Source organism: Balaenoptera acutorostrata, chromosome 15 (genome assembly GCF_949987535.1).
Source record: "Balaenoptera acutorostrata chromosome 15, mBalAcu1.1, whole genome shotgun sequence".
Lineage (NCBI taxonomy): Eukaryota > Metazoa > Chordata > Mammalia > Artiodactyla > Balaenopteridae > Balaenoptera > Balaenoptera acutorostrata.
Genome location: NC_080078.1, coordinates 78,554,437 through 78,574,761, shown reverse-complemented (window position 1 = coordinate 78,574,761; position 20,325 = coordinate 78,554,437). Strand labels below are relative to the sequence as shown.

The 20,325-nt window shown below is 42.9% G+C and overlaps 1 protein-coding gene across 4 annotated transcripts in view; it reads left to right on the top strand.

Annotated features, from left to right (window-relative positions):
• Positions 1–18,048, top strand: part of UBE2V1 (ubiquitin conjugating enzyme E2 V1) — a 31,508-nt gene extending 13,460 nt beyond the window's left edge. For 3 of the 4 annotated variants that reach the window (XM_007185305.2, XM_007185306.2, XM_057528487.1), the window contains 3 exons: positions 4,596–4,744; positions 14,868–14,993; positions 16,268–18,048. In XM_007185305.2, the coding sequence (XP_007185367.1) occupies positions 4,596–4,744; positions 14,868–14,993; positions 16,268–16,414 (422 nt within the window). In that variant the 3' untranslated portion in view covers positions 16,415–18,048. The remainder of the gene's footprint in view (positions 1–4,595; positions 4,745–14,867; positions 14,994–16,267) is intronic. The other variant, XM_007185307.2, reaches the window with a different exon arrangement.
• The last annotated feature ends 2,277 nt before the right edge of the window (positions 18,049–20,325 follow it).

The window sequence follows — 20,325 nt, the reverse complement described above, 5'->3', positions numbered from 1 at the left end:
TTGAAATAGAGGTCACATGTATAACTTCATTCAAGAGTGAAGGGCTTAGCCATGGGAGCTATTGTACTTTGCTGTTGATCATTTGACTTGAACAAGTTTTGGTAACACTAAAGAACACAGACTACTTAAAGTTAGTCACTTAGGGAATACTATGAAGTGAGATTCCCACTCTCAGAGAATCCTTGATCCTTATTTCAATCAGTTGTCATATAACTGAAGCCCTAGAGAAGGTGAGGAAGCATGACTGACGTAACTTATCTGGGGAAGAGTGTTCCAGGCAAAGCGAATAGCAAGTGCAGTTTGGTTGACATGGTTGACACGGTTCCTAAGTGTTTTGTTGATCAAATGACACAGTCATGGTGTTTTTTTTGTTTTGTTTTGTTTTTTTTAATTTTATTTTTATTTATTTATTTATTTATTTATTTATTTATTTATTTATTTATTTATTTATTTTTGGCTGTGCTGGGTCTTCGGTTCGTGCGAGGGCTTTCTCTAGTTGCGGCAAGTGGGGGCCACTCTTCATCGCGGTGCAGGGACCGCTCTTCATCACGGTGCGCGGGCCTTTCACTATCGCGGCCCCTCCCGTTGCGGGGCACAGGCTCCAGACGCGCAGGCTCAGCAGCTGTGGCTCACGGGCCCAGCTGCTCCATGGCATGTGGGATCTTCCCAGACCAGGGCTCGAACCCGTGTCTCCTGCATTAGCAGGCAGATTCCCAACCACTGCGCCACCGGGGAAGCCCCTGTTTTGTTTTTTTTTTAACATCTTTATTGGAGTATAATTGCTTTACAATGGTGTGTTAGTTTCTGCTTTATAATAAAGTGAATCAGTTATACATATATATATATATCCCCATATCTCTTCCCTCTTGGGTCTCCCTCCCTCCCACCCTCCCTATCCCACCCCTCTAGGTGGTCACAAAGCACCAAGCTGATCTCCCTGTGCTATGCGGCTGCTTCCCACTAGCTATCTATTTTACGTTTGGTAGTGTAGATATGTCCATGCCACTCTCTCACTTCGTCCCAGCTTACCCTTCCCCCTCCCCATATCCTCAAGGCCATCCTCTAGTAGGTCTGCGTCTTTATTCCTGTCTTGCCCCTAGGTTCTTCATGACCTTTTTTTTTTTCTTAGATTCCATATATATGTGTTAGCATACGGTATTTGTTTTTCTCTTTCTGACTTGCTTCACTCTGTATGACAGATTCTAACAACCCAATCCAAAAACGGGCAGAAGACCGAAATAGAAATTTCTCCAAAGAAGATATACAGATTGCCAACAAACACATGAAAGAATGCTCAACATCATTAATCATTAGAGAAATGCAAATCAAAACTACAATGAGATATCATCTCACACTGGTCAGAATGGCCATCATCAAAAAATCTACAAACAGTAAATGCTGGAGAGGGTGTGGAGATAAGGGAACCCTCTTGCACTGTTGGTGGGAATGTAAATTGATACAGCCACTATGGAGAACAGTATGGAGGTTCCTTAAAAAACTAAAAATAGAACTACCATACGACCCAGCAATCCCACTACTGGGCATATACCGTGAGAAAACCATAATTCAAAAAGAGTCATGTACCAAAATGTTCATTGCAGCTCTATTTACAATAGCCAGGACATGGAAGCAACCTAAGTGTCCATCAACAGATGAATGGATAAAGAAGATGTGGCACATATATACAATGGAATATTCCTCAGCCATAAAAAGAAACGAAATTGAGTTATTTGTAGTGAGGTATGGATGGACCTAGAGTCCGTCATATAGAGGGAAGTAAGTCACAATCATGGTTTTTAAAAAAATCAGAAAATATGGAAAGGGGGGGTTGGAACCACCCATAATCCTTGCACCTAGAGATAACTGCTGTCACCATCTATCCAGGTTTCTTAAGATGTTATTTAGCATCTATATTAGTTTACTAGGGCTGCCATAACAGAATACCACAGATTGGGTAGCTTAAACAATGGAAATTCAGAATTCTGGAGGCTAGAAGTCCAAGATCAAGGTATCAGCAGGTTTGATTTCTTTTGGCTTGCAGGTGGTTGCCTTCTCACTGGGTCCTCACATGGTCTTTACTCCATACAAATGTGCATACCTGTTGTTTCCTTGTGCATCTAAGTTTCCTCTTCTAGTAAGGACACCAGTCAAATTGGATTAGGGCCCACCCTAATGGCCCCATTTTAACTTAATCACCTCTTGAAAAGCTCTGTTTCCAAATATAGTCACATTCTGAGATGCTGGCACTTAGGTCTTCAACATATGAACTTGAGGAGACACAGTTCAGCCCATTACACCATCTGTGAACAAGTACCTCAGATATTAGTCTTCCTGTCAGTACAATTCTGTGCTATTTCGATATTCATTTTTATTAGTGCAGGCTTATAAAGTAACCAATAGTAACAGCAGTAGTAATGCACAGTGATTTTTTTTCTCCTAAGCCAAATTAGTTAGGATTATTAAAGATTTAACTCTTTCTAAACAAAAGGCATTGAATTATCTGGTTTTTTGCTTATAATGTCACAAACAGCCTTCAGTTTCGCGTTTGCTGGAGGAGACTTAATCCAGTATAAATGAATAATCCAGTTGGCTCTTCTGTGGATAAAAAATGCCAGTGTTTTCCAAACGGACCATTCAAGAATGCTTTCAGATTTTTCCTGTTTCCTTTCAAGTACCATCTGTGCTATTTAATATTTTTCTTCAGTCGGCTGACTCTTTTGCTTATGTTTATTTTAAAAGGGAAATTTTAACATAATCATAAAGGGGAAATTAGTTTAACATTACTTGCCCTAAATAAGTTATTCTTAAAAATAAATACATGACTGTAAAATGAAGTGTTCACTCATGTACCACCTGAAAAAAAGCCTGGGAGCCATAGTTGACTTCTCTTTCTCTCACACTTCATAGGCAATCTGACAGGAAATCTTACCAGCTCAGACCTCTGAAATATCTAAAACTGTGCTACCTCTCACCACCTTCACTGCTATCACCCTGTTCCTTCACTGTTAACACCTATGATCTTTTGCTGGGATTATTGCAATAGCCTTCTAGCTGTTTCTGCCCTAGCTCCCTTCACTGTACTCTTCATAGAGCAGCCAGAGGGATCCTGTTAAAAACAAGTCAAAATCCTGTCATTCCTCTATTCAAAACTCCAGTGGCTTTTTAACAGTTGGAGTCCCTAATTTCCTACTGTTCTTCCATCTCACTAACTTGGTTTTAGCTCATTTGGCATCTTTGCTGTTCTTTGACACTCTGGGCAAGGTCGTACTTCAGGGCCTTTGCACCTGCTGTTTCCTCTGACTGGAAGACTCTCCCCTCAGCTGCCGATAAGTCATGTTCCCTATTTAAAATTGTAACTCCCCCCACCAGTACTCTCTGCTCCAGAACACCACCATCTGCCATACTACATAACTTGCATAATTTTTATTTGTTTCCTTCTAGAATGTAAGCTCCATGAGGGCAGGCATTTTTGTTTTGTTCACAGCTTATTTCCCGGTGCCTAGAAAAGTGCCTGATTTCCTCAGGTATTTATTCCAGTTGAATTAATAGTAACATGTGTTCCACGCTTTGGGAAATACTGAGATATACAGAGAACACCTCCCACAGTCTTGAGTCCCTCCAGTGGGTCTTTCTTCATAATCATATGTTAAGTGCTGCTTGGCTCTGAGAGTCTGGCCAGTTGGAGGCTCAATAAAGAAAGCTTGTAACCTGCCTGGATCCTGAGTTTTTTCCTGAGGAATAGTCTAAATGCCAGGGGAAGAGGTGAGTTGGGGGAGAGGTAGGCAGGACTGGTTGGGAGAATAACATCCCCATCTGGGCCCCAGTACCTAGACTTTGTTCTGGAAGACACCCAGAAGCGGTGCAAGCCTCAGCCTGAACTTAGGTACAGTGGCATGAACCTGTGAGATGTGTTTGTGTGCTTGCTACCATGAGCTACTTGCCAGGCTTTGGGATTTTTGGAAACAGGTAAAGCAGAGAACTGGCTACCCTCTTAGCTTTTTCACAAGAGAGAAACTAAACTATGACTTAAATATTTGCAGTTTTTCATCCTTGCCGCCTTCTGTTGACTCTGAGTTGACCAAGAGGACACTGTTGTTACACGATAGGGCCAGGGCGTCTGTTCCTCCTAAGGTAGTTTGAGAGTCGTTCCAACAAATGAGCACGCCCTTGGACTCAGAAATGTAGAATAAGAACAAAACAAAAGAAATAGCCTCTTTTCTTCCAAGGCACTTTTGTTAGCACTTTAGTTTTCATCTCAAACTAGTGGGCCCAAATTAATCAACATTTCGGCTTGTAAACCCTTTATGAAGTTCGTCAAAGCTCCAGGGATGGGGGTGGGGTGTCTTTCTAGGTTCGGTCATCTAGCCCTGGTGTAGTCATCACTTCACCTGTAACAAACCACGTGCCCCTTCCTTCTGGTTGTGCTGGTCAATACAGATAGCTTCGTAAGCAGCAAGCTTGAGGTACGACAACTTACAGCAGTTTTTAGCACATAAGCATCTTTATTCTGACCTAGTGATGATGAGCAGCTAGCTCTAGGCTTACAAGTTCCCCTGAAGTTGCTAGTATCTTGAATTTCTTTCCATTTATTTTAGGAGTAAAAGTCCCTCGCAATTTCCGACTGTTGGAAGAACTCGAAGAAGGCCAGAAAGGAGTAGGAGATGGCACAGTTAGCTGGGGTCTAGAAGATGACGAAGACATGACACTTACAAGATGGACAGGGATGATAATTGGGCCTCCAAGAGTAAGCGTCGAGCTACCGCTATAAATGTCAATGTCGTAAATTCACTGTGCCTCCTTTTAAAAAATATTAGCCTTATCACGGAAAAAGCTCACCAATGGTATATTTTCTGAAATGTGGCTATTCTTTTTTGACCAGTTTCAGTTTATATATTTGAACCTCTTCTGATGCTGTTTAATCCCTCTAAATGGTAAGCAAAAACCTGTTTAGACTCATAGTGTGAATTCACATGACAATGTAGACAGTGAGGTTTGAGGTAATTGTACGCTCATGTAGTTTAGAACAAACTCCTGGGCTTATCAAATAACAAGGCTCCAGGTACAGCCAGCATTCCTGAAGACAGTGTCCAACTGAACTTTGGAAAACCTTCCAAAGGTTGTGGTTTTTGTTCATTGTTTCCCAGTCCTGCCATGCGTCTGTATCCTAATTCATTGGGCCATTCCACAAAGGGTTATTGCCTGCCTGGTCTGCTCTGGTCTGTTCCAGGTTCTGTTGGGCCCAAAGACCTTTGCAAAGAAGACAAAGACAATGGGGATGGGGAACAGGACCTCTCTTTTAGAGCGCTGTGATTTTCGAGCGTTCCCAGTCTTATAGTGCCAGCTAACCTTTTTTTGTGGCACATAGTAAACCCCCCAGAAATGCCCTTTAATTCTCACAAGAGCCTGTTGTAAGGTGCTCCTGTTGGGTAGTTGCATTCCATCTTACAGATGAGGAAGCCGACTTGGAAAAGTCAGGGTACTCGCACAAAGTCACATAGCTGATAATTCCCAAACCTGGTCTCACTCCAGAGCCTGTGCTCCTAACCACTGTGCTATATTGTCTCCTTCCTATTTATATTTTGAGTTTTCGTCTGTTCCCATTATAGAATTATCTAGTGTTAAGTAGTAATTTGATGTAGGAGTGAAGAAATAGATTCCAATAATGTGACACTTGTTTCAGACAAGCGGTAGGAGATTCTGCCTGAGTGTAGCAGGCCCTTTCCTGTGTCTGCTTGTGCTTAAGGGTGATGATGTTCGGTCATTCTTTTCACCTCGTGCAAGGCTCTGCACCAGCTCGCTGGGAGATAGAAAGACACATGGGACATGGCCCTGTCTGAAAAAAGGAAGAGTGTGGTGCTCGCTCAGTGTTAGGACTCTTAGACTGTCATAAACACTCATGGTGAATGACTGGCTTTGATATTTAATGTTACTTTTTGAATCATTTTTGTGACCCTGTAGTTTTGTTTGGGGAGTTTTAAAAAAAATATTCAATCTGTTTTTACTCGTTTCTTGATCTTTTTTTAATCTATGAAAATCGGAGTTTTCTGAATCTATTAAATACTGGGGAAAACCTTGATCTAGAAGGCTTGTTTGTTCATAAAGATCATTTCTTGCTGTCTCTGAAAGTCCACTGTATAGTGGTGGCTTCCTTCACTGCATTCTTATCTTCCTACGAGTGGTTTAGGTTTTTTGAAGATGAGAACTATTCTTCCCTTCTCTTTACTCTCCAGAGCACCTAGAAATGACTCAGAATGAGGTAGATGTTCAACAGATTTGTCAACAGACTGATTTTTAGGTTCTAACAAACTAAGAATGAACCAGCGTACAACATTGTGAATACGCTAAATACCACTGGATTATATACTTAAACAAACAAATGAACAAATAAAATGAACACTAAGTTCTGTTGAAAATATGCTGTTCCACCTAAAACATCTTAGATTACCCTGAGTTTCAGTTTACCTCTTTCCAAAGGGGGCTAACTTTTAATGAGTAGCTACAGTATGTAAGATACTTTCCATATATCCTTTACATCCTTCTTTTTTTTTAAATTGAGACATAATTCACAAACCATAGAATTCACTTACCATAGAATATGCTTTTACAGTGTACAGTTCAGTGGTTTTTATTATATTCAGAATTGTGCAACTGTCACTAATTTCAGAGCATTTTCATTACCCAGGAAAGAAACCCCATACCCTTTGGCAATCACTCCCATTCTGCCCTCTACCCACTCACTCCTCACCCTTGACAATCACTGTTTACTTTCTGTATCTATGCATTTGCCTGTTCTGGACATTTCATGTAATTGGAATCAATATGTGGTCTTTTGTGACTGGCTTTTACTTAGCATAATGTTTTCAACGTTTGTTCATGTTATAGCACTTACCAGTAGTTCATTCCTTTTTATGGCTGAATAATATTCTTTTGTATGGATATACCGTATTTTGTTTATCCATTAATTAATTGATGGACATTTGGATTTTTTCCACTTTTTGCATATTATGAATAATACTGCTGTGAACATTTGTGTACAGGTTTTTATGTGGACACATGTTTTCAGTTCTCTTAAGTATATACATAGGAGTGGAGTTGTTGGATCATATGATAACTCTGTTTAACATTTTAAACAACTGGCAAACTGTTTTCCAAAGTGGCTGCACCACTTTACATTCCCACCAGCAATGCATGAGTGTATCAGTTTCTCTGCTCCCTCACCAATACTTGTTATTGTCTGTCTTTTTACCCTTATAGTTTCTATTGCCCTGGCTCCCCAAGGTTAAAAGCAAAGTCATAAAAGGAACTACCTGCTTCTAGGTGCTTCCTGTGACCAATCTATTTTATGATTAACATACAGGGTATATGCTGTGCATCTGAAATATCAAGCTAATTATTTTTTTTTTTTTAAAGGATTTTCTTATTTATTTATTTATTTATTTATTTATTTATTTTTGGCTGTGTTGGGTCTTCGGTTCGTGCGAGGGCTTTCTCCAGTTGCGGCAAGCGGGGGCCACTCTTCATCGCGGTGCGGGGACCGCTCTTCATCGCGGTGCGCGGGCCTTTCTCTATCGCGGCCCCTCCCGTCGCGGGGCACAGGCTCCAGACGCGCAGGCTCAGCAATTGTGGCTCACGGGCCCAGCTGCTCCGTGGCATGTGGGATCTTCCCAGACCAGGGCTCGAACCCGTGTCCCCTGCATTAGCAGGCAGATTCTCAACCACTGCGCCACCAGGGAAGCCCCAAGCTAATTATTAAAGCATCTAAATAGAGCTCTGAGTAACTCATCTCCCTATTGTATTTTTGTTATTGTATTACTCAAAATCCTCCACCAGTATTTAAAAGGCACATACCATATGATCCAGCAATTCTGCTAGGAATTTACTCAGCTTTTCTTGAATGTATTGCCCAAAAGCCTGTATGTACAAAATTATTTCATGCAGTGTTTTCAATAGTAGCAAAATATTGGAAAGCACCTCAGTATCTTTCAATGGACCATATTATATACTGTTTAGCTTTTCAAAAGAATGAGACAGATTTATACGTGCTGAAAGGGAGTGATCTCCATGATATTTAAGTGAAAAAAGGTACAAAGCAGTATACAGACTGTGCTGTCACTTGGGGTGGGGATGGGTGAGGGAAGAGGAAGAGGCCAGACATATACTTGTGCTTCTGTGTGCTTAGAATACTTTTGGAAAGCATAAAAGAAGCTGATGACAGTAGTTGCCTTCAAAAGGGATTGCTGGCTAGGACCAGGGTGGAAAGGAGGCTTATTTTTCACTGTATTTTTGTACTCTTTATGCTTTAATCATATGTGTGTGTTAGCTATTTGAAAATATATGTATATATATATATATATTAAAAAAATCTTTTTTTTTTTTATTTTTTTAAAGCAAGTCCTCCAAACCTAAAAGTAAAGCTTCCCATCCAAGTGCCCCTTGCAGAATTCTGGCAAACATGTGACTGTCCACAGCATGAGACGTGGAGTATTTCTACTCTGACCGTGAGGTGGTAACACTAGCCAGGTTATAGAGCAAAGCTTCTCAGCCTTGGCACTATTGACGTATTGGGCTGGGTCATTATTAGTTTTGGAGCTGTCCTTTGCATTAGAGGATGTTTAGCAGCATCCCTGGTGTCTCCTCACTAGATGCCAGAAGCACCTCCCCAACCCTGTTGTGACAGTCATAAATGTCTCCAGGTGTCACCTGATTCCCACCACTTCGGGAGTGGGACAGGGACAGAAATTAACCCTGGTTGAGAAGCACTGTTAATACCTCTGGGGTTCTCCAAGATAGTGTTTTTATGTGTGGGTTAGAGTGTAGGTGTGTATTTATACACATACTTATCTAAAAGTATTGTATGCATGCTTAAGAACAAACAGAATTACAGGAGTGTGTGAAGTAAAAGGAAAGTGATCCTTTCCCCATTTCATTATACTCCCCACAGAATAAAAACTGATCATTTGGTGCGTGGTGTGTTTCTACTAGCATTTGCTGTGGGTACACAAGCAAATGCATATCCTTTTTAATAAAAATGAGACCTTGCTATGCTTAATGTTTTGCAGCTTTATTTTTTTTTCCCCCTTAGCAGATGGTGGACATCTTTCCATATCAGTGCATGTTGATCCGTCTCTTTTTTAAAAGCTTTAAGTTACATGTCTGATAAATGAATATATTCTGGTAAAGTTTTTCAAACAATACAGAGTAAGCAATTCACTTTGTTCCCTTAATTCTTTATGTCAGTCAGGAAGAGAAACCATACTGGGTATTTCAACAGAGAGAACTTAATATAGGAAGTTGATCAAATAGGTGTTGGACTGAAAAAAGCCAAAAAAGCACACTGGGGGAACACAAAGATAACACAAAGCAATCACCACCGCCTGGGTCTGGGAGGATGGGTCAGGGGAGGCTGGGGCCATCGAAACCTAACACTTGGAGGACAGATACCCTCTGCTGTTAGTTCCTGTGGGGCCCAGCAGAGTTGGTTGGAGGAGCACTGAAAGGCCAGAAGCTGGAGACCAGAGACAGCTCTTGCTGCCAGGATTAGGGCCTCGTGCCAGACTGACATTGGTGGGAACAGAGAGCAAATGGGAAGAAGCAAATGCCTCCTTTCGCCTTTTTATTTTCTATTAGGATTGTGTGCTCAACTCAGCAGTTTAGTCTTTAGGCTGTAGAATATTCAGGTGGCACTATGATTGAATTAGAGAAATGAATAAATATTGCCTTCAGAGGGACCTATGGCTCACTCAGAAGGATACCCTGACTGATGGGAAGAGAGTTTTTGTACAGAGGAAAATTGTGTCTTGTCACTGTTTAGAGGGGTGTGTGCAGGTGCTGGTTAGTAAGCTCCAAGCCCACCCTTCCCTGCTCTGCTTTGGATCCTGGGGCTGGCACTCTGCAAACTACATTCTTCCTTTGTCAGCTGGCTTCCTGTTAGGCTCCACCAATCAGGACACAGGAGAGAGTCTGTAAGGCGGAGAAAAGAGACTTGTTCCTTCCTGTTTACCTCTTGTTCTGTCTGTGCTACTCTGGTAATTGCCCTTCATCCTGGCGTCAGCAGTGGGTTCCAGCCTCCAGCTTTCGGGGGCACCCCCAGCATCAGCCTCGCAGCACTCACTCCTCAGAGATCTGGGTTCAACTCTGGAGCCCTCTTCCTCTGAGCCTCTAGATCTGATCAACTCCAGCTTTGTTCCTTTGTCGCCCCCAGCCTTAAGGGGGAACAAAGGGAATAATAAGAGGTGACACCTGCTCCCTGCACTTATTACCTCTGTGTTAGTTCAGGTTCCTCTTTTAAAGCTTTTTTCAGTCCAGTGATACCTGTTTAACCGATTCCCTATATTAAATACTCTGTTAAAATCCTAGTGGTGTCTTTTTTTCCCAGCTTTTCCCTAACTTTCAAATCCCCACTTTCCTCCCCAGATTAACCGTGAACAGTAGTTTGATGCGTCTCCTCTCACTCCTCTTCCTGTACATTTACTGCCTGTCCATGTCCTAAGTTGTTGAGATCTTCTCAGGCTCTACCTGGTCTCCCTTTTTTAGAGGGCCCATCCTTTATTCTAACATAGCATATGCCCACATTGTACATTAAACATACTTTTTATATAACTGTATCAGATTTGAACTGAGTAGTGGTTGACTAGTTCACCTAGTGTCATCTTTCTTTTATATATTAATTTAGATTTTGTGCTTTGCTTTGCATATTTTTGCAGCCAATACCTTTTTCCTTTTCTCGTATCTCATATATCTCAGAAATACATTTTAAAAGAATGAAATTTTGCCATTTGAAACTACATGGATGGACCTGGAGGGGGTTATGCTTAGTGAAATAAGTTAGAGAAAGACAAATACTGTATGTTAACACTTTTATGTGGAATCTAAAAAATAAACAAATGAATATAACAAAACCGAAACAGACTCACAGATACAGAGAACAAACTAGTGGTTACCAGTAGGGAGAGAGAAGGGAGGATGGGCAGAATAGGGGTAGGGGATTAAGAGATACAAACTACTGTGTATAAAATAAAGCTACAAGGATGTATTGTATAGCACAGGGAATGTAGCCAATATTTTATAATAACTTTAAATGGAGTATAATCTATAAAAATATTGAATCACTATGTTGTACACCTGAGACTAGTATTGTCAGTCAACTGTACTGCAATATAAATAGATAAATAAGTAAACATTCATTGTATTTTATAATACTTCCAGATTTACAGAAAAGTTGCAAAGGTGGTGTAGAAAGAAAGTTCTGGTATACACCGCCCTACCCCAGTTTCCCTTATTGTTAACATCTTATATTAGTACAGTACATTTGTTACAACCAATGAACCAATATTGATACATTATTAACTGAAGTCCATAATTTATTCAGGTGTCCTTAGCTTTTACCTTATGTCTATTTTCTGTTCTAGAATCCTGTCCAGTATACCACATTATGTTTTGTTGTCATGTCCTAGGCTCCTTGTGCCTGTAACAGTTTCAGGTTTTTCTTGGTTTTGTTGTCCTTGACAGTCTGGAGGAGTACTGGTCATATATTTTGTAGAGTGTCTCCCTGTTTGAATTGGTCTCATGTTTTCCTCATGATCAGGCTAGGATTATCTCACATATATATTTTAGGCCCAAGAAAAGTTTGTGATCTCTAGGCTCTGGGCATGTAGCGATCAATGGATGAAACAGCCTATGTACACATAAATATATCCAGAGTTGGAGGGAGGTGTCTGTCTGCTTCTGTAGGTTATACATAATCTGCAACTTGCTGGCTATACCAAGAGCTATGTCTTGGCAGCCTTTGCAGGGGTACGTGCATGCGTGAGTGTGTGAGTGTGTGTGTGTGTGTGTGTGTGTGTGTGTCTGGGGCTCAGCCTTTGAAAAGGCTACAGAGTATCCAATTATAGGAATATGCCTTATTTGTTTAGTCAGTCCCTTGCAGGTGGACATTTAGATTGTCTGCAGTATCAAAAATAACTAAACAGTGCTTCACCTTTTTGTACGAGTCTGTCTGTAGGAAATTCCTAGAAATGGTCTTGCTGGTCTGAGCACGCCTGTTTCAACATGTTGATAGGCACTGCCAAATTGCCCCATGAAGCTCAAGCCATGACAACAAAGTTGTTCCATGATCAAATAATGAATCTTAAACAGAGCAGTGTTCCTCACAGAGACAGAATGTTCTAGCAATTCTCCTTCAGGCACATTTCCTTTCTTCAATGAAACCTTTTTAGCAGGTCCCTGGAGCCCTGGTAAACAAAAGAAAAGAAAACCAGAACCTCATTTTCTATAACAGTTTTGCTTTGGGCTTTTTAGTGACCCTTCAGTGTCTCTGCTCACTTGACTTGAGGCACTTTTCACTGTGTTCCAATGAAAATGCCAGTTGAACATAAGTGGTCAGAAATTCAATATTTCTCTTGTTCTAAGTTAGTCATAGCATGGATGTTTTTAAATTAGACTTTCATAGTGTCAAGAGTAACATTAAGATTTAATCTATGTAATAATCAGAATCCTATTACTAAACTGCCTACCTTCTTAACCATTTTGATGCTGTTAATAGAGTGATCAGTGACCTCTTATCAACACTGATAAGCCACAAACCATGCTGGCAGGTGAATAAATTGGTGCATCAGAGCCTCCAAAATGTAGTGTCAAAGATTTTAACAGACTTCGTGATTTTGGTAGTTACTGTGAGCCCCCAGGGACTTTTTTATGTAAGAAATTGTCTTTGAATTGTGTGACAAAACCAGTGAGCAGGAATGCAGGACACACCCAGAGATGAATTTGGGATCCATGCAGTCAACAGATATTTATTGAGTGTGAGACTGTGTTAGGCGCTGAGGCTGGACCTTTTACCATATTTTCCATAAATCTGTAGGGAGAAACCTTGCCACTCTTCGCTTCCTGCTTGTTATGTTTACTGAGTGAGTTTTTCTTTCTCTGAGGAAACTCCTTAATTGCAACGAGGTGTTCATTTTATTAAAGCTTAAATAGCAACATTCATTCGTTCAACAAACAGTTGAATACCAGTTCAGTTGAGGCCCCTGCCCTCCTTGTTATGAGTTTAGTGAGGGGCGTCCAACACAAGACTGGGAGTCAGTCTTCAGACGAGGGGTGAGGAGGACTCCGAGAGGAGTGAGCTGCAGTGTGCAGTGGAGCAGCTGGTATCAGGGCCCCAAGGAGAGAGAACTTGGGGCTGGATGAGGAGGGAGAAGAATAAACGGAGAGAAAGGCAGGGGTGCACAGGGTCCGATCCAGAAACTGGGGCTTCCTTTCTTAGGTCACCAGGAAGCCATTGGAGGGGTTAAGCCACAGGAACGGTTTCCGGTTTTGAAAGGTCAGTCAGGCTGCTGTGTGGGGAGCACATGTTAGGGGAGCGAGAGAGAAGGCAGAGACTTGGGGTGATTCAGATGAGGTGCGGTGGTGGAGGAAAGTGGGTGGGTGTGGGATCTCTTTTGGAGGTAGAAGCTGAGACCTTTTGATGATTGGGAGGTAAGGGGTGAGGAAAAGGGGAATCATGGCTGGCTGCTAGGTTTTTGCTTTAACTGCTGGATGGTGCTGCTACTTACGAGGGAAGAAGAGAGGTGGGGGAGCATCTTGAGGGTGGGTGGAAATCCAGAATTGATTTTTGATTTTGTTATAGGTTGGGGTCCCTGTTAAGTGGATGTGAAAATTTCTATGCGTATATTAAGACTGCCTTCTGAATTTTAAAAGATTAATATATGTCCCAGTTTTTAAATTAGGGATGGGCCACTATTTAGACATAATGTTTTCAAGCATTTAAATCACATCTTCTTTAATTTATTCCCCCCAAAGACCACTAGATGTCACTATTTACACAGGAGCCATTTCTCGTGCAGCATGCAGTGAGGAAGGGGCACTGGTGCCTGAGAGGGGAACCCAGAGGACGGTGGTCCTTGCCCTCAACGGGGCCAGTCTGATGGGGAGCTGTCACCCCTTGGTGTGGTCTTCAGACACGCAAATGATGATAATGCAACTTCATATAAGACAGAAAACTTGTGAAGTAGCCTTCTGTTTCATATGATGTTTGAACTGGGTCTTGAAGGTTGTGAAGTAGTTCAGGTGGGGGCACGGCACTCTGGGCAGAAGGAACAGCCTGGGAAAGTCAGCACGTTCTGCTGTTCACTGGGTGGAAGTTAAAGGGGAAAGTTCATTGGCTCAGGGAATCGGACCTTTCCAGTGTTACTCAAGAGAGGCACAGTTGGCATTTGGAGAAGGACTATTTTTTTCCCGTGCAGGTCTGGCATCCTTGGCTCCCCACCTCATGTACTAAACGCCAGTAATCTCTCAGGTCATCATAAGAACAGCAGGGAGAGATGGTGGCACCTACAGCTGAGATCCCTTTCACAGAGCACAACCCCGAAGTGGTGATGACGTGGGAGGCGACTCTCCTGTCTGTATCCCACCCCCACCTTGTGCTTCGTTTTGAAGTTCTCTCAAGAGTTACCTGTTCTGTGCTTTGTACATGGTGGTATTTAATGCACTGGCTGATGATCCCCGCATGAGTAGACATCTGGTGTGACTTCCCAGAATGAAGAATGCCTCTTACACATCATTTCCCAGAGCGTAGAAAAATTAACATAAAAACAAGTCCATCTGATTGGGCTTAATAATACTAACATGAAACTTCAGTGATAACTAGCTTAAATTTTCTGCCTTCTTTATAGTCCCCCCACCCCAGGCCAGGATTCATATACACCAGTGTAAGGACTAATTACTGCTAACTTATCAAATAACCAGTAGACTTTGTGTAATGGAAGCAGATGCACCAGTTCTGCAGTCAGAAATAAATGAGGTTTCAGAAGTTCTACCTTTTTGAATTCTTTGTAATTGCCTGACATGGCTGTACCCTTTTTTTTTTCCAGACAATTTATGAAAACCGAATATACAGCCTTAAAATAGAATGTGGACCTAAATACCCAGAAGCACCCCCCTTTGTAAGATTTGTAACAAAAATTAATATGAATGGAGTTAATAGTTCTAATGGAGTGGTAAGTTGTTTTTCCTGCCCCTACTTGTTCTCTGGGGTTCTCTGAAAAATGTTTTGTACTTTAATATCAGGGGCACTTTGGGCCAGAGTCTATATGTTACTTGGTTATGTGATGATAAAATATATTGCAGTATGAACATGTGCAGATTTGGGGTGAGGGCCTGTTTCCCAATTGTGTTTAACCACAACTTACACGGCATTTACTCTGGCCTGTATTACTCAGCACTACGCCGGTCACTTTGAGATAAGAGCTCATTCAGTCCTCCTGATATACACCCAAGAGGTAGAGAGGTGAGGAAACCGAGGTGAAAGATCTTGCCCAAGGTCACACTTTTACCTCATGGGCCTTATTTGGGGACGACATACTATTTTTTTCCTCTAATGGCCTTGCTTTTTTAACTTATTTTTACCACCATTTGCACTGCCATAAATGGAAACGAGTCTCATTTGTCATAAGAAGGCAATAACGGCAATGGTAAAAATTACAAAAACAAAGCAAAGTTGGTAAATTCTTCCTCCATATGTTGCTTGCCAAAGGTTTTTGAGCCTCTGAGGCCTGCTCTCTTGTTCAGAGGGGAGATCAGCAAGTATTAAAGGGTGCTGCACATTAGCATTGCATGAGCTAGTAAGCCTTCTGTTTTGAGGTATTCAGAAGACTTGAAAGAAAATTGAAAAGAGATGAGCCTTGTTACTGTGTTCAGTGTTTAGTGTTGTCTCTGAGTTCCACCTGAAGTCCTGAACCCAGGACTCAACTCACACTTCGGGAAATTTCTTGGGGAATGCTAACTAACTAGAGAGGGTATGACTCCGAGGAAGGCCCTTGTCCTTAGAGCCTGGGTCCTCGCCACCCACTGCTTGTGCTCTCGCTGCTGCCCTGTGCCTCTTCATCGCCCACCACCTGGGCGTACCGTTGAGAGAGGACAGGCCCTGAGCAGTGGCCGCAGCCAGCCCAGGAGCAGCTCAGGTCGTTGTTTCAGAGCCAGTTGGGTTGAGTCTCACCAAGTGTCAGTGCCATTTCTCTAAAGGTGGTTTTACTTATTCATAATTTCCTTCTCCCACACAGTGAGGGTTTGGGACACAAAAAGGGAAAAACAGACTAACTGGAGGGAGGGAATCCTGTGGGTGTTCTGCATGTCAGATGCCACTGTGTGATCAGCATGTTCAACTTGAAAAATGCATTGTACTCACGTTTCTACTGTAGCTTAGCTCCAGCATACAACTTTTCTTTTGTTTGAGAGCCTGACAGTAATTTGTTCTTTGTTTGCCTTTCTGTAGGTGGACCCAAGAGCCATATCAGTGCTAGCAAAATGGCAGAATTCATATAGCATCAAAGTTGTCCTGCAAGAGCTTCGGCGCCTAATGATGTCTAAAGAAAATATGAAACTCCCTCAGCCTCCTGAAGGACAGTGTTACAGCAATTAATCAAAAAGAAAAACCACAGGCCCTCCCCTACCCCCCATTCGATTTAAGCAGTCTTCATTTTCCACAGTAGTAAATTTTCTAGATACGTCTTGTAGACCTCAAAGTACTGGAAAGGAAGCTCCCATTCAAAGGCAGTTTATCTTAAGATACTGTAAATGATACTAATTTTTTGTCCATTTGAAATATATAAGTTGTGCTATAACAAATCATCCTGTCAAGTGTAACCACTGTCCACATAGTTGAACTTCTGGGATCAAGAAAGTACATTTAAATTGATTCCCATCATAGCCGGTGGGGCACATCTAACTCAACTGTGAAAAGACACATCACGCAATCACCTTGCTGCTGATTACATGGCCTGGGGTCTCTGCCTTCTCCCCTTCCCCTCCCCCTGCCTCCCTCCCTCCCTGCAACAGCCCTCCAGCTTGGGGTGGCTTCTTAGAGTAGATGTGAGGGTTTCAGGTCACAGCCTGTGGGACTCCTGCTGGGTATGGGGGATGCTTCATCTGCACCCCTGGTTTCTTTCTTTAAGTCTTAAATGCTGCCCCCCTTCCAAGCCACCATCCTCTTCCCACTCTCCACTGCCACCCTTGGCCGAAGCATAGATTGTAACCCCCTCGGCTCCCCTCTGAAATTGGCCTTTGGTGAGGAATTCAGGGCTTTCCCCATATCTTCTCCCTCCACCTTAATCGAGGGGTGCTGCTTTGTCCTTCCTCCTCCTCAAGTCCCTTTTTGCACCATCACCACCCAACACTTTCCATGACACTTCCTTGCTTTGGCCAGAAGCCATCAGGTAAGGTTGGAAAGCGTCTCTGACCTCCCTCATTTAGTTTTGGAACCACACTTACTTACTCTCCACCAGCCTGGGAAATGAATATTGGGTTCTCAGCCCTGCCACCCTCTGCTGTCATCATCAGCTGATACGTTTTTTTATTAGCTCAGGTTTTGATAAGGTGAAAAGAACAGTCACCAGGGTCACAGACGTGCCAGCTCTCAAAGTCCTTGGTGGTTAAACTTGGAGAAAGGCCACAGAAGACACTTGTAAGCACACACGATCCCTCTGAATGAATTGTTTTCTTTTCCTGTAATTGCTTTTGCTTTTAAAAATTGAAGAAGTTTTAAACAGGGCTCTCATTTGGTCATCCTTGCAATCCATTTGGGTCTAGTTTGGAATCTGACAACTGGAACAAAAAGAACCGTGAACTCGGTGCACACTTTGGTTTCGGTGCTGCTGCTTCTCTCGGTCCTCAGCAGGGATAAGAAAGAACTCGGTGTGCACGGCAGATCCCCGGAATTCCTGGCCAATGGCTGCGTTTTTCCACTTTTCTGTTCAGGACCACTAAATGCTGAGATGTTGGACGCATACCGAAATAAAAGCAATTCATTGTGTTCTAAGGTTTTTTTTTTTTTTTTTAACTTAGTGTTTGTGTAAAGCCACCTTTTGAAGCAGCAACTATCAAGTCTGAAAAGCAATTGATGTTTCCATTCATCTTTTTCTGGGGAAAACCTTAGTTCTAAGGATTTAACATCCTGTAAGTAAAGTTTAACATAACAGTATTCCATAGGTAGACTTTTTATTGTCAGACCATTGCCTGATTTTAATATAATAAAAAGTGTGCGTTAATATTTAAGAAGCTGTGCTCTTCTTCCTCTTGGCATATAATTTATTCAGTAATAGAATTTAATGTCTTTGGGATTCAATTTGACCTCCTAAAGCAGGGGTCGGCAAACATTTCCTATGGTGGGCCCAAGTCAGTAAATATTTAGGCTTTTTTTCTTTCTTTCTTTTGGCCATGCCGCACGGCTTGTGGGATCTTAGTTCCCCAACCAGGGATTGAACCCAGGCCCTCGGCAGTGAGAGCGCAGAGTCCTAACCACTGGACCGCCAGGGAATTCCCAAATAGGCTTTATCGTCCAAGAGGCAAAATCAAAGAAATTACGTGAGTATTTATGTAACGAGAGAAAACAAATTTCCACAATTTTTTGGATGAAATTCAAAACATAATTGAGTACAGTTTTTATAATGTTACAGGTATACTAAGAAGAATGAAATGCTTTTTTTAGGGGATAACATTTAATTGGGATTCAAAGTTAGTATTCCCTATTATCAAATCAATTGCAAATGTTCATCTATAAAAATCGTTCTTCATTTGAGGGGCCGTACGAAACCAGGCAGTGGGCCAGATTTGGCCCATGGACCATAGTTTGCCAACCCCTGCCGTAAAAGATTGAGTGAAAAAAGGGGTTGTGGTCTTCCCCTCTTTCCTTTGATTTAAGTAGCTCTGTGGGACCCTAGCTGCTAAGTCTCCACTAGTACCTACTTATTGGCTGGATGTAGTTGTCTTCCGGTTGGAAAAGAAAATAGAATTTTCCCATGTGTTTCTAGTGTTTGAAACAAGAGTTTTGATCTGATTGACAGCTCGTCTGCCCTCTCCTGTGTGAGGAGTGGAAACCTGTGTGGGCGGCTGTTTTTACTTAGGGTTTGCACCTCCGCTGTGGTCCCAGCCACCAGTAGGCGCCACCTTGGTGTCCTGTGCCAGGAGCCGGGTCATCCGTTGGGGCCGGACCTGACTTCATGGAGGGCGTCGGGTTGTTCCTAACAGGTCACCCTCCAGAAAGTACTGCCAGAATTTCTGCCAGATGGTCCTTACGAATCTGTCCTCTGGAGCGAATCGCTGCCTTTCAAGCTCCCCTGAAAGGGGATCGGGCCAGAGACATTTGTGGGCTCTTCACCCTCAATCAATTCTCTCAAGGGAGAAAGAAGATGGGGAGATTTTAAAATTATTTCAAAGTTCTACTGGAAAGCCCCAAAGCAGAGTCAGGGCTGAATCTAAAAGTGGCAGCTCTTCTGTGCAGTGACTTCCAGAGAGGAAACAAGTCCCCTCTGAAATCCGAGACTCTGCACCTGTTACCTTCTTAGCGGGCTACAGGGAACGGGGCCTAGAGTTTCAGGAACTCAACCAGAACCTTCTGTGACAACCGTTTGAACCTTTGGTCTGTGGTTTATGTCCCACAGTCGTGTGATTTGCTCCTCATCTTTGCTGGTGCGTTCACAGGTGGTCTTAAGTTTACAGCCTAAACTTAGGGCAGAGAAGAAACGCTCATCTGAGGTGCAGAGAGAGCACTTCTTTCGCCAGGTGGCCTCCGATCCCCAGCTCCTGCCAGGTCTTTGCTCTTGAGAGAAAATACTTCCACTCTTCGTTTTCACTGTGCGGAACTGCACAGAGCGGAGAGGTCTTCATAGTGACCTGACAATGCTGGGGGGAAGCAACCCCCTTCTGACTGACCTACAGCAAACCGGCAAGGGGTCTCCACTGCCACGTGACCTCTGACCACGACCTTGTGGTGAGGGCAGTGCCCTTGAGCTGCTTCTCTGCTGAGAAAGTTCTTAGCCCTTCGGGTGGAGGTGCCACCGCTGCCTCCGGTTGTGATGTAGCAACGTGGATTGTGTTGAGTCAACGGCATGGGCCCTGCGGAGTTTCTGCTCCTCTGTCTGGCTGCCAGCCGGTCCCTGCCTGGCCTCTTGCCCTTCCCCCCCCACGGCAAGTGGACACTCAGTCACGTTCCCTTTCCTTGCCTGTGCCTGATCCACAGAACCCCGTGAAGGACTTGGGACATGGTGTCAAGGACTTCAGCAGAGGAGAACATTCTAAGGAAGGGCAGCGTGTGAAAGCATCTCTTCTTTCCATGTGAGAGGAATGAGATACAGGGGTGGGCTGTATGGGCAGCACATGGCTCTGAGCTATAGGGGTGACACCTGGATGTACCTCAAAGGCTTTCTCATGGGGATTATGTAAAGTTAGCTGCTGTGTTTTAGAGCTGTTGGCACGTTGGCTGCAGGTGGCCTTGGAAGAGGGGACGTCTTTGCACTTAGTGCCAGCCTCGCTGCTGCTAGCCCTGGCACCGTGAAC